Raw genomic sequence first — 16,782 nt, forward strand, 5'->3', positions numbered from 1 at the left:
TCCTGATTAGGGTCTAGTATTTTGACTGCTTCAGAACAGCGAGTTGGCCTTTAGCAAAAAGTCCTGCCAACATATTTTGTTCCTAAAGGAGCAAGGACGTGTTCAACACATACTAGAGCACTTTCCACAAAGTCTACAATTTAACAGAGACTAAATAAGTGATATGGCCGCACCTAAAGTAGGCACATGTCAGTTATTTAAAAGAAAATTAAAACACAAGTTTTTCTTATTCTTGGTAATGCTGGACAGAGGAAGGGTTAACCATCCTCTCTCAGCCAAAAATCCTTTCAGTAGAACCCAAAAGAGAAGAAAGTGCAGCCTACAAGCACATGCAGATAAAAGAAGGAACTCCTGGGCTTCTGGGAGGGGACAGGGCAAAGTCACCGAGCAGAAATGGAACTAGCTGGAGAGTCCTCCTAGGTGCCTCTCATACATCCTTGTCTCTCTCATACATTATGGACCTGCTAAGCTTTCAACGGAAATCAGGTTCTGAAGTCGAAAAAGTCTGGCTACTGCTAGCTTAGGGGAAACACAGGTACACACTTTGAACAAGTAAGGAGAAGACGGTCTGTACCGTTTAATGCCAGCCTGAGGAGTCTTCTTAAATGCATTTTTATTCAGATGTAATCTTATCCTTCTCAAGATCTAATCCCAAGCAGAATTATTTTATTTCTGATCACGTAACTTAAAAAAAAATACAAAAGATAAAAATTTAAAGGCAGGCATTACATTAAAAAGAATGAGATACCAGCATTTTTTGCAACATGGATGGACCTAGAAACTATCATGCTAAGTGAAGTCAGCTGTACAATGAGACACCAACATCCAATGCTTTCACTGACATGTGGAATCTGAAAAAAGGACAGACAGAACTTCTTTGCAGAACAGATGCTGACTCACAGACATTGAAAAACTTATGGTCTCCGGAGGAGACAGTTTGGGGGTTGGGGGGATGTGCCTGGGCTGTGGGATAGAAATCCTGTGAGATCAGATTGTTATGATCATTATACAACTACAGATGTGATAAATTCATTTGAGTAATAAAAAAATTTAAAAAAAAAATAAAGGCAGGTATTAAACTTGAGGAAGAACCAGACGGCGGATTTGCTTACCTGCTGTCCCCAGCATTTGCCACATACAGCTTCCCCAAAAGACAGACCACAATCAGCGCTGTGCAGCCACCAGAGATATTATATAAACTCCTCTCGCGTTCGATTTGTAGGTCCTGCGAAAGAAAACAAGGTGAGTGCTGGACTGTACGGGAACAAAGACTTTCTTGCCTGGCTCCCTTGACACAGTCCTCAGAGGCTGAATGAGCTCGAAGAAGCGACAAGAAAATCTTGAACACTGGCTTTTCTCCTGCCAGATGCAGACTTCTGGAGAGGACACTGGTCCCAAATTATTGCCGACCAGAGACAGCAAACAAGGGATGGCAAACAGATATCATCAGACAACAAAATGAGAAGAATGAAAGCAATTGTAGTCAGTGGATATCATGGCTTGTGGAAAATTCAGTCTTTGTATGGATGACCTGAGCTGCCACGTGAAAAACAGAACAGGGGAGTTCATAATGCCAAGGGCTTGGACCTGATCAATGTCTTTAACCCCAGTCTGCAATAAATAATTTCCTTTACAGCTTGATAAGAGTGATGATTTGAAAGGCTGTGTCCTCAACTGAGCGCAGGCAGAAGTCCACCCCCGTCTTAATGATCAAAGATAGAAGCTTCCCAACTCTGCTCTGACTTTCTCTTCCCAAAACCACTACTTCCCGAGAGTGACACACATGCAGGATACTGGCCCACATTCAATGAGCACACCCCCCACGTGGGCACGTAACAAACAGACTCATATCTCATCCTTACAGTGACGCTGTGAACCTCACTGTTCAGATGCAGAAAAGTGGGGACCTTGCCCCTATTTACCTGGCTGGAGTTTGGAATCCAATCTGGTTCTCCTCTTCCAAAGCCTGTTAGTTAGTTAGTTAGTTAGTTTGCTTTTTAGGGTTGCACACGAAGCATATGGAAGTTCCCAGGCCGGGGGTCGAATTGGAGCTTAAGCTGCCAGCCTACACCACAGACACAGCAACGCCAGATCTGAGCCACAGCTACAGCTCACCACACCTACACCACAGCTCATGGCAATGCCAGATCCTTAACCCACTGAGTGAGGCCAGGGATCAAACCAGCATCCTCCTGGATACTATTCAGGTTCCTCACTGCTGAGCCATGACGGGAGCTCCCAAAGCCTATTATTTATTAACCACCACCTTATCAGGTCTCCCCAAGAAAATTAAAAGTAGCTCAACATTTCTATAGACAGATGTGCATCATTCTTTTTTTTTCTATAAAATATGAAAAGTATTGGCAAAAGACAAAAGTTGGGGAAAAATGCCACTACAAGTAAGCATATGGAAGATTTCTTCCTCATTAGTGATGAAACATATTCAAGGGTGTTCAATCTGTTTATCCAGGTATAAAGTTAAAATAAAAATGTTTGGAGTTACAATTTTACACCTATGAAAATAATAAAATGAAAAATAATAAAATGAAAAACTGTCTTGCCAATCATAATAGAGTCCTTCAATTATTTCATTTTTCTTTTTTTTTTATTTTCCCACTGTACAGCAAGGGGGTCAGGTTATCCTTACATGTATACATTACAATTACAGTTTTTCCCCCCACCCTTTCTTCTGTTGCAACATGAGTATCTAGACATAGTTCTCAATGCTATTCAGCAGGATCTCCTTGTAAATCTATTCTAGGTTGTGTCTGATAGCATCATTCTTAAGACAGCTGTCTTTTGTTAAGTTCTGTGTCAGGGACGGAAGTGGGGATTCTGTGACTCTGAAAAAGTTAGGAAAAGAAACTGAATGCTGGTCAAAATAGCGCCAAACATCCCCACTGTCATCTGGTGGTGGGACTAAGGGAGGGAGAAGGGAGGACACAGAAGGGGAGGAAACGGTGCCCGGGTTGACTCTGAGGGTGCTGTTGGCTGAACGAGGGCCAGGGCACCAGCACTTCTGCGATTCTTAGAAACCCACAGAATTAGAACCCAGCTGCTTCAGCCAGCTTCCTGATGGACACGGGTAGATAATTCAATAATCCAGCACTGACCAGCAACTGCTCTGCTCTGGAGGCCAGAGGCAGAAACACAAAGTTAGATAAATCACCAATGGAAACAGGGGAAGAGCCTGAGCTGAGAAAACAGATGAGAGACAGAGGCCTGGTCAACAAGTAAGCAGAGAAAAGGTACAAAGAGAGGATCTGGAGAGAAACGAACACACTGAGAATGAGCTGGGTCAAGGGGAAAGGCTGAGGAACCATGGGGTAGGGGAAAGAGGGCGGGTACGTGGGACATAGTGGTTTAGAAGCAAGCCAAGAAAATTCCAGTAAAGGGTTGGGTGGATGACAGCATCTAATGCTGCAGGCAGGAGTTTCCATTGCGGCTTGGTGGTTAACAAACCCTTCCAGCATCCATGAGCATGTGCGTTTGATCCCTGGCCTCGCTCAGTGGGTTGAGCATCCAGCGTTGCCGTGAGCTGTGTTGTAGTTTGCAGATGCGGCTCGGATCCCGCCTGGCTGTGGCTGTGGTGTAGACGGGCCACATTTTTTCATGTGAACTTGAGTATTTTTTGCATCACGCCAATAGTTTAAGATTGTCAAGCATCATTCACAGCCTGGGAACCTCCATATACACAGGGTGCGGCCCTAAAAAAGCCAAAAAAATTTAAAAAAAAATTTAAAATAAATACTTGCAGGCAGGTCAAGGAGGAAGACCGCCTTCAAAAACGACATTGGATTTCAAAAATATATTTACAAACTCTTTACAAATTAGCTTAAAGGGACATCATGGGGATGAAATTAAGATGGCACGGGTGAGGGGCTGGAACTCCGTGACTGACAGCAGAGACCTCTGCTGCCCCTTGCCAGACCCTCACTACCTACATCAGGCCAGGCAAATGGTCATTTAATAAATGTCTGTTAAATGGGCAAACGAAGAAATTCATTTATACGAGTTCCCATCGTGGTGCAGCAGAAACAAATCCCACTAGAAACCATGAGGTTGTGGGTTCGATCCCTGGCCTTGCTCCGTGGGTTAAGGGTCCGGCGTTGCCGTGAACTGTGGTGTAGGTCGCAGACGTGGCTCGGATCTGGTGTGGCTGTGGCTCTGGCGTAGGCTGGCAGCTGTAGCCCGATTCGATCCCTAGCCTGGGAACCTCCATATGCTGTGGGTGCGGCCCTAAAAAGACAAAAAAGACAAAAAAGAAATGCATTGACAATTGGCCTGGGTTTTCAAATGATGTTCGCACCATTCTACCGCCGCCTTAACATGAGAACTGTGTTCTGCCATTCATGAATGAGAAGCTTATAACACAAATGAAGGCTGACTGAGATAATAACTAAGCAGGATGCCACGCTTCCGATAACATGCAGTCAATTGACAAGAACGAATGAATGGTTATCGGAACTCAAGCAGGGATGGCAGGAAGCTGGAGGGTGATGAGGAGGAAGCCATAGATGCCAGCAGGAAAGGCTATCACAGGAAGAGAAAGAGGAGAAAGAAAATATCCAGACGTCACAAGTTTTGTCTGTTTACCCTCCAAACAACACATCAAACAGAACTGACAACCCTATTCACGAAGGAGTTTGTGGGTCGATTTATTCACTTTTTTTGCATTCAAATAAGTAATATAAAGTTGATAGTATGATAGATTTCATCAAATTAATATAGAAACTGGTATATCAAGTGCACACCCAAACACTACTGTTTTTAATTCATTGGAAAGAACTGCTCTAACTATAAAACTCTCTCTTCACATCCAGAATCAATATTTGTTTGAATACCTAAAGTCTGAATGAAAGATGATTTTGATTGAAAATCCCTTAAGCGCCAACTATTTGTATGCTGTATACAAACTGGACTATGAATGATGCTTGACAGACTTAAACCACTGATGCAAAAAATACTCAGACTTCACATGAAAAGAATTTCTTTAGGATTTGAACAAGATGATTCTTTTGTTTGTTTGTTTGTTTTCTTTTTAGGGCTGTACCTGCGACACATGTAAATTCCCAGGCTAGGGGTTCAAACAGAGCTAAAGCTGCCAACCTAGACCATAGCCACAACACCACTAGATCTGAGCAACATCCTCGACCTACGCTGCAGCCTGTGCCAACGCCAGATCCTTAGACCCACTGAGTGAGGCCAGGGATGGCACCCTTATCCTCATGGATACTAGTCAGGTTCTTAACACACTCAGCCACAGAGAGAACTCCAAGATTATTCTGCATCATATATGCCTTATTTTCATGGTTTAGAGCACAAGAAAATCTGATCACAAAATGATTTAATCCTTTAAAAAATATCAAGATAGAGTGTTTGACCCTAAGATTTTCTGCTACAGCAGAGTTAATAGTTGCCTTCAATTTCGGGGGAAATATTCTAGTTGGCGTGCCCAGTGAGTCCCTTGCTACTTCATTAATTGTGTGAGTCAACATTTTTTTTTTTCAAGGATTTCATCTTTCCTTTCATCTTTCCCTATGTTTCAACTACCTTCCCTCTATAGTTATCCCGGCATAAGGAATGCTAAATTTGGCAACACTCCCATATAAACAGTGGACCAAAGTCTAGCTATTTTTGAACCAAGAAACTTTGCTAATATATTCATGCTTTCATCACCCCCCCCCTTGGTGTGGTAGTTTATGTGTGTGCACACGCATACACACACACAGACACGCACACTTTAATTACTTGTATCTCTCTGGGATCACAGGGATAAGGATTTGAAAGATGTGTTTCCACAGACTTCATCCCTCCTGAAGGATTCAGTGACATGGAAATAGGCTCTTCTATTTCTTCTAAAACTGGGTGTAACTAGAACATATTCTAAAAATAATTGCCTCCCCCTCCCCTCCTAAGAAGCCAAAATAGCACATTTATTTTTTCCTACACCACCTACTCCTCTTTAAAAGATGTTTCATAAAATCTTAGTACTGAAAGGAACATGTAAGGGCCATCTGGGTGGTTCTTTTACTACTCGATCAAACATGATAAATGAAGTCAATAAAGACATATTTACTGTTGAATGAATGACCTAATTTTGTCAAACTCTCAACTTTTTCAATTAGCTTAAGCTTCTCACACTCTAGGTAAAAGCAAAAAACATGAAAACATACAGTCTTTTTTTTAAACACTCAAGAAGTTTGGGTATTTTTTTTTCAAAAGGTCAAGGAAATTGTGGAAGTACGGCCCACTGCTTGGTGCTAAACAAGGACTGATCTAAACAAGGACTGATCTAGAATATTTTCCCCATTTTAGCTGTCATAAACCCCAAGACATAAGTCTAAGATAAATTACTAGCAAAACACAGGGACATACTATCATTCCTTTTCAACCATGTCCTAAAAGGATCGACTTAAATGACTCAGAAGATTCAATTAACAAGATAATTGATTTATCTGCTTAATTGCGACTCCCTCTCAAGGCTACTTTCTGCTTAGCAGGACTGATTTATCCTGTGTTGTGTCTGTCTAAACATTACATTTAAGCAAGGTTTATCTCTAAATCAAAGACTAGATCCAATTTTTAAAACCTGAGATTGTATTTTGTTCTGTTTTGTTCCAAGAAAGAGAGCAATGAAAGACAAAAAGAGATGTGTGTGTGAAATGAGAGTAATTCAGCAGGTAAGAATTGCAAGAAAGAAAATATATTGCTCGGGATCGTTGTAATTTGGTTTGAAGGTCCCCGAGATGATGCAACTCCGGGATCATTCTTTGTTTCCTACCAATTTCAGGTTGCAAAAAGAAAGCAGCATCAAAAAACAGAAAGAAGCAAGTGTTGGGTAGTTTCAATAGGACTTGGCAGCTCCCCCTAACTGGGTTAAAACATGGTTCTGAGCACACTGCTAATAGTGTCAGTCACAAATAATAAGATTCTGCATGGTTTTAGTATCTGGGTCTGATTTCGGTTTATTCTGGGAACAAGCCAATCTGTCAGCCCTGGCAATAGGAAAGGAAAAACCAGCACTGCCTAATATTGCCACCTGCTGGCTGTTAGTGGAATCACATGCTCATTCCTTCTTGGAGAAACTTCCTGTTCTACCAAAACCAAAGACCAAAAACTCTCCAGATTAAAGGCAGACAGACATACAGGTCCACTCACCAAGGATATCCTAATTTTCAAAATCATAGGATTGATAAACTATTAGTAAGCCTTGCATTTATCCTTTTTCACCACCGTGTCACTGTATGATTTGTACCAACGAAGCCAAGCTGAGTGGTATTGCCAATCATTTACTGAGTGATAGGAAGATACGTGGTAGTTTTATAAGTTAAAATATTGCCATTTTTCCTCCTCTTGTAACAATCAAACTTCCAAAACATTCTTCATTGTGCCAAGAATCTATAACCACCCTGAAAAGGAAATAGGACAGAATTTTGAGATCCTGTGTGCCGGACTCAATTCCTAGAGATTGTAGGTAAGAGTTCACCACTGCTGACTTGGTTCTGATTCTTAAGAGGGCAAAGGTCTCTGCAACTATACCAACAATGGAAGTGACTTTTTTTTTTTTTTGAAAGTTAGAACGTTTTATTTGTTTTCAGTAAAATTGAAGGAGCATCTGGTTGGCTGAGTCATCATTGATAATAATTATTGATGATAGCTCATCATATGATTTTTTTTATTACTCAAATGAATTTATCACATCTGTGGTTGTATAATGATCGTAACAATCTGATTTCACAGGATTTCCATCCCACAACCCAAGCACATCCCCCCACCCCCCAAACTGTCTCCTCCGGAGACCGTAAGTTTTTCAATGTCTGTGAGTCAGCATCTGTTCTGCAAAGAAGTTCAGTCTGTCCTTTTTTCAGATTCCACAGGTCAGTGCAAACTGGAAGTGACTTCTTTTTTTTTTTTTTTTTTTTTTTTTTTGTCTTTTGTCTTTTTTGTTGTTGTTGCTATTTCTTGGGCTGCTCCCGCGGCATATGGAGGTTCCCAGGCTAGGGGTTGAATCGGAGCTGTAGCCACCGGCCTACGCCAGAGCCACAGCAACGCGGGATCCGAGCCGCGTCTGCAACCTACACCACAGCTCACGGCAACGCCGGATCCTTAACCCACTGAGCAAGGGCAGGGACCGAACCCGCAACCTCATGGTTCCTAGTCGGATTCGTTAACCACTGCGCCACGACGGGAACTCCTGGAAGTGACTTCTTATGTGAGTCTGAAATGCTGACCATTCGACGCCTGTTTTGGGAGGGTGTAGAAGTAGGAAGGAGACCGATACCAGGATTTAAAGGACATTGATCTTCTTCGCATGTGTCACCCTGGGCCAAGCAACAACGGAAACACAATAGGTGGCAAACCTCAGCTGCAACAGCAGGCATTGTTACAAAGTGGTGTTGAGATGCGGAAAAGACGACAGTCCAAAAGTTCCTGAGATTCTGGACCTTTGGGGAGAGAGGGTTTCATTTTCCATGGTGGACAGCGGAGGCTTGGGGTGTACATACAGCCTTCTCACAATGAAGGGAGATCCAAGAGGAGCTACAACAGGGGGCCGCAGGGCACACCTGCCTCTGCCAGCACGGATCCGAGGCCAGTGGTCACCTTCTCACAGGCCATGTACTGTATGCCAGGTAGCCCGAGGATCAAAGTGAAAAGGAAGAATAGTGCCTTCAAAGCAGCTTACAGTATTTGATGAGACGTATCACCTCCCCTTCTCTGCAGCATTTTCCTCCCACTGCTGGGAGTCCATGTTTTTTGATGAGTACCTGCTTTTTTTCTAGAGATAAGTACTATTCATTTCTGAATCTTTGTAGTGGATTCTCTCTTTCAGACAGATAGTAACACCTCACTTCATATCACTTAAGACAGTAAAAGAAAGGAGCAACTGTATGTTTCTATGTTCATAGAATGCCTGACTCCAAAAGCTCCCAGATATAAAATCGAATCTTTTACTGCTAGATTCTCATCGTGTATAGAAAAATGCTGGTTATAAAATACAAGCTCAACAAACACTAGTGATTGAGAAGGGCAATGGTGGGAGATGAAGAGAGAGAAAGAGAAAGGAAAGACCACTGATTCCACTTTGCTGAACTATCATAAAAAAAGCAAAACCTGGGAGTTCCCATCATGGCTCAGTGGTTAACAAATCCGACTAGGAACCATGAGGATGCGGGTTTGATCTCTGGCTTCGATTAGCGGGTTAAGGATCCGGTGTTGCCGTGAGCTGTGGTGTAGGTGGCAGACGAGGCTTGGATCCTGCATTGCTGTGGCTGTGGTATAGGCTGGCAGCTACAGCTCCAATTAGACCCCTAGTCTGGGAACCTCCACATGCTGTGGGAGCAGCCTTAGAAAAGGCAAAAAGACAAAACAAAAACAAAAATGCTTAAAAAAAAGCAAAACCCCAAAGAGAGGCAAGCTTTGCCTTTAAAGATACTATAAGATACATTCCAAATCTCAGAGGGGTAGCTGCAGAGATGTCATCAGTGAGGCAAATCTGAGGCTTAAGGACTGGACGTGGGGAATTTTTAGGGATTAAAAGTGCAAGAGAAAGCAAGAGAGCCACAAAGCTGAAATGACTGAATCTTACTCAGTACTGAGTTTTTCTATTATAGAGGGTCAGAATGGCATAAAATCATACCTAAAGAACACCCAGAAACAGGAAAGTTAGGAGCCGCCGTTGTGGCTCAGCAGAAACGAATCTGACTAGTACCCATGAGGATGCAGGTTCGATCCCTGGCCTCGCTCAGTGGGTTAAGGATCCAGCGCTGCTGTGAGCTGTGGTGTAGGTCACAGAAGTGGCTCAGATCTGGTGTGGCTGTGGCTGTGGTGTAAGCCAGCAGCTGTAGCTCTGATTGGATCCTAGCCTGGGAACCTCCATATACCAACACGTACAGCCGTAAAAGACAAAAAAAGAAAGAAAGGAAGAAAGAAAGGAAGGGAGGAAGGAAACAGTCAAGTTAGAAAGTGGCTGGCTGTTTTGAGGAAAAAAAACTAGAAGGGCCAGGAAATTCCAAACCTGTCCCCCTCGGAAAGGCCTGAGGAAGAACCACCAAGGTCAGGCCAACAGGGTAAAGAAAGAAACTGCTGGTTGAGCATTTCCAAAAACCAAAGCTTACGTTCAAACACCGACTCTCAGAAACCTACCATGGAGGGGAGGAGGAAAGGAAAAGTATTCCTTATGGATTGGGAATGACCTTTTAGGCCACTGCCTCTAAAGTATGCTATATAATTTCCGTGTTGTGAGTTTAGACGCTCACCCCACGTTATTGGATAGTTAAGTCTGGCATCTTTCTGTGATGCTGGAGTAGATTTTTCCTCAGGTCCCAGATGAAGCAAAGAAAACACTAGAGCATCTGCCTGTAGTTAGGGGAAACATAAGACATCATCCGGGCAGGGACACTGAGAGTAACGGCACAGGATGGATAATATTCTGGGCCGACAGGCATCCACTGGCTCAGTCCCCAGCCGAGCAGGAGGTGGCCCCCTGCCAGGAACCAGGGGAACCAAGAGCTGGGGAGTATCCTCACTCAGGAAGGCCAAGCACACAGTGGGAAGCCCACGCTTGGGGCCAGAGAGACAACCCCGGGGAGAACCTCAGTGGGTAACGGAAGCTAGAAGCGAGCGATGGATTAGAGAAGAACAGATATGGCTTCAGGCCCCCAATTCCTAATATGGCACAGCAAGGCCTCTTCAAGTTACCTGGCCTCATTCCTACCCTTGAAATCTGTCACGTAGCCGCTGTGGATGTCAGCGTGCCGCCTTTGGCCTTCTGGGTGCTCTCCCTCGTGTGGTTCTTCCCACCAGTGGTTCCTCTGCCCAGAACGTCTCCTGGCCCCTCGGTCTGTCTGCTTTGCTCCTGCTCCACTGAGCACCCCTTCTCCAGGGAACCTCCCCTCACCTCCTTATCAGTTTCCTACTTCGCCCTGCATGTCACCTCTGGAAGCCCCTCCTGCTTATATTTGGCCTGTTTCATACCCATCTTTGCCTGATTTCTTCTTTGCTCTTTTCCTCATTAGGCCTGGCTTCGAGGGAGCGCTCAACAAATATTTATGGATTGAATGAATTACACAAAAAAGTGAAATGACTTTTTTTTTTTTTTTTTTTTGCTGATAACCAAGTATCTAAGAAAAACTTCTGGTAATGAACTAGCTAGTGAAAAGCTAGGAAGATTTTAAAGACCAAGACGGAGGCTCTTTATTAAGTATTTTTCTGAATGAGCCTCTCATTTCAAGCACAGCAGTTGCTAGGAACCCTGAGCCATTAATGGGCAGTGACAGCCTGAGACGGATGGACTTGGAGGCCCAACTCAATGTGACATTGGCCTCTAGTGGATAACGTAGAGAATACAGCAGCGTGAAGTAAAAGATGGCCCGTAGCATGAGCAATTATCGAAGGAAACGAAAAATCCAAAGTTTTTTTTGTTTTTCCCTTTTAACCTATAAGCTGACTTCTTCCTTCCAATGAACTAGGGGAAGAGTCCACTGCCAAATTTTTCCTTCAATTAAATATGTAGCTCTCCGAGCATTTGCATTTAGAAACAGCTCTTCACATCAGAGCTTCCATGCTAGAGGGAGATTTTACACCAAACCTGAGAAGGCGTCAACTTAACTACCCTGATTCCTTTATTTCCTAAATAATCTTTTCCAGCCTCCTGGTGTTTTTCTTGGGATGGAAGACTACCAGACACTCCCGAGATAGCAGTGGATTTTAAACCACCTACTACTCAAAGGGTAAATTTCTCTGTGATGAGGAAAGAAACACCAAAGATGAAATGAGTTAAAGCGAGGAGACAGTGCAAATTAGCGGCACGCTCTCCTCACTTTAGGGAGAGGACAACTCACATTCTCATAGTAGTTCATGTGACCTGCTTTTGCCTTAGGAACAAATCAGATGATGCTGATTGGTAAAACTGACTTTTCTCCACTCATTACATGAAATCATGAGCTCCTGGAATGTAACTGGTGTGTACATTCAGTTCTGGAGAGATGTTTTTCAAGAGGCTCTCGCTGTACTTAAGAGCTTGTCATCATTTTTAATCTCTGGGTTTTAAGGACACGCCTGCCCACTCACCTTACTCTAGTATTACAATATCTTTACATAGCTCTTACTCTAGGCTGCTGCTCAGGAGAGAAATCTCTGGAACCGAAATAATTGCCTCAGTAGAAAGTGAGCTGGGGGGAGGGGGTGTTGGTGCAGAAAAGACCTTCTAGGTGATTCTCACCAGGCAGAGGGACCGCAGGGGACACTGCGAGGGCAGCTGAATGTGTTCTCAGGAGCGAGGCTGAATCCCCTGATCAGACGCACATTCAAATTTAAATGTACTATACGCCTCACAAGGACAGTTATCTGTGCTATTATAAAATCTACATGGTGTCTGCATTGCTCATTATTAACAGAATGTGTCTGATTCCCTGCCAGATCTCCAGCAACAGATTCATGGGATGTCCCATCCAGCTCCAGCTTTTAGAGCTGCCCCCTGGAACTGGTTGACCTCCTCCGGGTGAAAATATTTCCTTACCATAGCCATCACTGTGATCTTGATCCTTTTATTCAGACCCTGTATAATTAACTGTATTTCCTGCTTCATTACATCCCAATTAGAAGCTATCAACCTTCAAATGGTGATGGAAGGAGTACCCAATGAAATATACCAAAGCCCACTCGACTGTCCCATGAGTGGAGACCTAACTGCTTTCCCCTAACGATGCCCCCTTTCAGCAGGAAGCAGTCAGAGTGGTTTTTGCCTCTTTTCCCCCTGCAGTTAGAGTCTCCAATCCAACTCTGGGGCGGGGGGTGGAATTGAGGCAGAATATTAACTCAGGTAGTCAGTGTAGGAGCATGGGCTTCGATGCATGGTTTGATACGGCTACTGATTAACATTTGTGGCTTAAGGGTTCCAGGGAGTAACATCCCCACAGGCCTTGTTTACTATAGGGAATGTACCTACGCCCAAATGGACATTAATCCCTACACCCCAGTTTATGGGAAGAAAAGGACAAAGAAACTATGAGACTTAAGAAACATTTCCGCCCCCTAGGACCCTCTTGGACAAGGACTGATAAAGGTAATTGAACAAGGCCAATGGGAGAAGACCACATCTTTCTGGACCCCATGTTGGTACCCTCCCTACCTTTAAGAGATTAAAAACCCTTACAGGGCAATAGAGAAGGGGAGGCTCTTCTCCCCGATCCCAGCAGTCCTGGGAGCTATCTGCTTTCCTTTAATAAAGACTTTGCTTTAAACAAAACAAAACAAAAACAAATTTAAATGTACCAACAAACCCATGTTCCCGAGTAAATCAAAGAATTCTTGGATATTGGCCCCTACTTGCTTTAAGCATCGGGAACCATACTGCCAATCATGGGAAAATGGCTGTTCTCAGGTTAGATTTGTACAGGAAGGGTACTTCTGAGCACCTGACTAGAAGCTCTGGTTCCTCAAACACCTGGAATTCGCACCCATGTGTGAAACAGATGGCAACCAGGCTCACATTTCAATTAAGTGGAGTTGTACCAGCTGGCATCCATAAGCGTTGGCAGAAAGAATCAATAGCCCATACACTTAATAAGCCTTATGGCAGAAAGAGAATCAATAGCACACACACTTATAAGCAGTTATCAACCTCCTGCACTATCCCGCTTTCGTCTTTTTTTTTTACATTTCTGCCAGCACGTGATCCATGCTAGAACTCTTGTTACTCACTTCCTTTGAGAGTGGAAGCCCTGCTGGAGGAGGGCCAACACGGAGGGCAACCGGGCAGCAAGTGGACATGTCAGAGACACCCCCTTCCAAGGACCCTTCTGAGAAACAAGGATGTGGCTTCCATGACCCCCTGTCATCTTCTGGATACCTACCATTTCCTTGAACGCACTTTCAAGGGCGCCGATGACCAGGCACTCGTGCGGGATCTTCTTCTCGGTGAAGAAGCGCGTGGGCGGGGTGCCAGGGGAGCCGGGGGCGCCCACCCCACCGCGAAGCGAGGCTGCCCGCGTCAGAGTCCGGCTGTTGGCAGGCGTGTGGTCCGGCTCCTCGCCCAGGCAGGTGGGCGGCAGCACAGCCGAGTTCTTGAGGATCTCCACGATGTCCTGCAGCTGCTCCGTGACGTGGTGCTGAAGCAGGCGGGACGCCACCACGGCTGCCCCGGACCCCGCGTGTCCGTCAAACAGTGACCAGTAGTGGCAGGAAATGCCTTCAGATTCCTGCGGGGGGAGAGCGCGACAGGAAGGAGTGAGAACCACAGTGGCCGCGGCCCCTGGGTGAGGGTGACATCCACCCTCAGTGCATCCACCTGGTTGTCTGTCCTGGGTCTGCAAACAAGCGGGGAGGGGGGTAGAGTTGAGGGTGTCCAAACAGGACAAAACAGTCAGGGATGGGCCCCCAGATTCATCACTGCTGTTACTACCACCCCACGGATCAAGTGGTACCTTCCCTGTCCACCCAGGGGAGGAGCTCATGTCACCACCGACTCAGTCATCACCTGAGGTGAGACCTACTCTGCTGTGCCGCGGTAGACGTGAGAAGAAATATTCCACACAAACAGGTAAGTCTTTACAGCTCTAACTCCTCACCTTTCTTCTAGGCAACCTGAGGGCAGGTTTGGCCTGAAGTCTTTGGAGAAAGGCCCTTTTTATTGGTTCTTGGAGGGGAAATAAGCAGATCCATTTTCCCTCCAGAGGGCTTTGATCATCTCAGATAATTGCTCCATTTGCATACGTCTACAGCCTGAATTTTTAGAATATGTTTTTCCTTAAACAGTCAGTCTAATTCAACTTTACAGATGGAGCCCATTGAAATCTCTTCATCCTTCCTTATTCTCTCAGTTTTCCAGCTGTCACTCAGCCTCTCAGCTTCCTCTTCTTACCCTAAAGCTCTGTGCAGACCACGGTCCCTCATCTGCCATGGATTTGGTACCTGATGGTTGACTGTGAGGCTATTTCAAGATGAACACCCCCCCCCCCCGCCCCGACCGCAGTGCCCAAGACACACTGTGGAAGGAAATTCCCTGGCCAGGGATCGAACTCTTGCCTCTCTCGCCACTCTTGCCACTGCAGTAACCAGAGCCACAGCAACAACAATGCTAAATCCTTAATCTGCTGAGCCCTACGAGGGAACTTCAACATGAACACCTTAAAAAAAACCATGTTTGATTCACACATGCCTAAGATCTTAGCTATAGGAGGGAAAAAAAAAAAGAGCTCAATTACAATGTATCTGGAGGAGGTAGATATTAAACACGGAGATTAAATAGTTAAGGTGCATATAACAGCTACTTTGACAACTAGACTTATCTACCCTGAGGCAATAAATACTGAATTTTTTTTCAGTTGAAACCATTACATAAAGTCCTTTTGATCTATCTTATTTTCTTAATTGAAATATAATTGGCTTGTATAAATTTAAGGTGTACATGTTGGTTTGATATATTTTATACACTGTGATATAGTTGACAGCATAACAATGGGTAGCAGCTCTATCACTTCACATAATTAATTCTTTTTTTGTGGTTAGAATAATTAAGATCTAGGAGTTTCTGTTATGGGGCAGTGGAAACCAATCCAGCTAGTATCCATGAGGATGTGTGTTCTATCCCTGGCCTCACTCAGCAGGTTAAGGAGCGGGTGTTGCCATGAGCTATGGTGTAGGCTGGCAGCTGTAGCTCCAATTGGACCCCTAGCCTAGGAACCTCCCATATGCCACGGATGCAGCACTGAAAAGGAAAGAAAGAAAGAAAGAAAGAGAGAGAGAGAGAGAGAGAGAGAGAGAGAGAGAGAGAGAAAGAAAGAAAGAGAGAAAGAGAGAAAGAGAGAAAGAGAAGAGAGAAAGAGAGAAAGAGAGAAAGAGAGAAAGAGAGAGAGAGAGAGAGAGAGAGAGAGAGAGAAAAGAAAAGAAAAGAAAAGAAAAGAAAAGAAAAGAAAAGAAAGAAGGAAGGAAGGAAGGAAAGAAAAAGAAAGAAAGAGAAAGGAGGGAGGGAGGGAGAAAGGAAGGAAAGAGAGAGGGAGGAAGGAAGGAAGAGAAAAGAGTAATTAAGATCTAATCTCCTAGCAAGGGTGATTATTATAATACAATATAATTGTCTACATGCAGTATACTGTGCATTAGATCTCTAGGGCTGATTTACAATGCACTACAAGACTGTACCCTTACCCCAAATCTCTTCTATCCCCCCACCTTCCAGTACCTGGTAACCACCACTTTTGGTCCATCTTAGAATGATGCTGGAAGATACTGTGTAGTTATGATGACATGTGCCATTACTCTTGTTTTATTTTTATTTTTTGTCTTTTAGGGCCACACCTGCGGCATATGGAGGTTCCCAGGCTAGGGGGTGAATCGGAGCTATACCTACTGGCCTACACCAGAGCCACAGCAATGCCAGATCTGAGCCACATCTGTGACCTACACCACAGCTCATGGCAATACCAGATCCTTAATCCACTGAGCGAGGCCAGGGATAAAACCTGCGTCCTCATGGATACCAGTCAGATTTATTTCTGCTGAGCCACAAGAGGAACTCCCACTTACTCTTGTTTTAAAACTTTGCTTTCAGTCTATTCTGTGTTAGGGGCTAAGAGGTAAACTTTTTTGTTTGTTTGTTTGTTTGTCAACAAATATTTACTGAGCACTGTCTAGGTGACAAGCGTGAAAGTGGGCCATGAAGATAAAATACTAAATGAAAGAAATACCCACCATGGTCTGATCTTAACAATCCAGCAGGGGAGATAGACATGAATCAAATAATCACACAAGTAAAGATCAGAGCTTAATTCTGGTGAGGGTGAC

At 44.2% G+C, this 16,782-nt stretch overlaps 1 protein-coding gene across 2 annotated transcripts in view; it reads right to left on the reverse strand.

Moving 5' to 3' along the window:
- The window catches only part of PPM1H (protein phosphatase, Mg2+/Mn2+ dependent 1H), a 272,527-nt gene that overhangs the window by 128,213 nt on the left and 127,532 nt on the right, over positions 1–16,782 (reverse strand). For both annotated transcript variants that reach the window (XM_021091936.1, XM_021091937.1), the window contains exons 3-4: positions 13,857–14,201; positions 1,113–1,225 (exon numbers count right to left, since the gene is read on the reverse strand). In XM_021091936.1, the coding sequence (XP_020947595.1) occupies positions 1,113–1,225; positions 13,857–14,201 (458 nt within the window). The remainder of the gene's footprint in view (positions 1–1,112; positions 1,226–13,856; positions 14,202–16,782) is intronic.

This window comes from Sus scrofa, chromosome 5 (assembly GCF_000003025.6).
Source record: "Sus scrofa isolate TJ Tabasco breed Duroc chromosome 5, Sscrofa11.1, whole genome shotgun sequence".
Taxonomy (NCBI): domain Eukaryota; kingdom Metazoa; phylum Chordata; class Mammalia; order Artiodactyla; family Suidae; genus Sus; species Sus scrofa.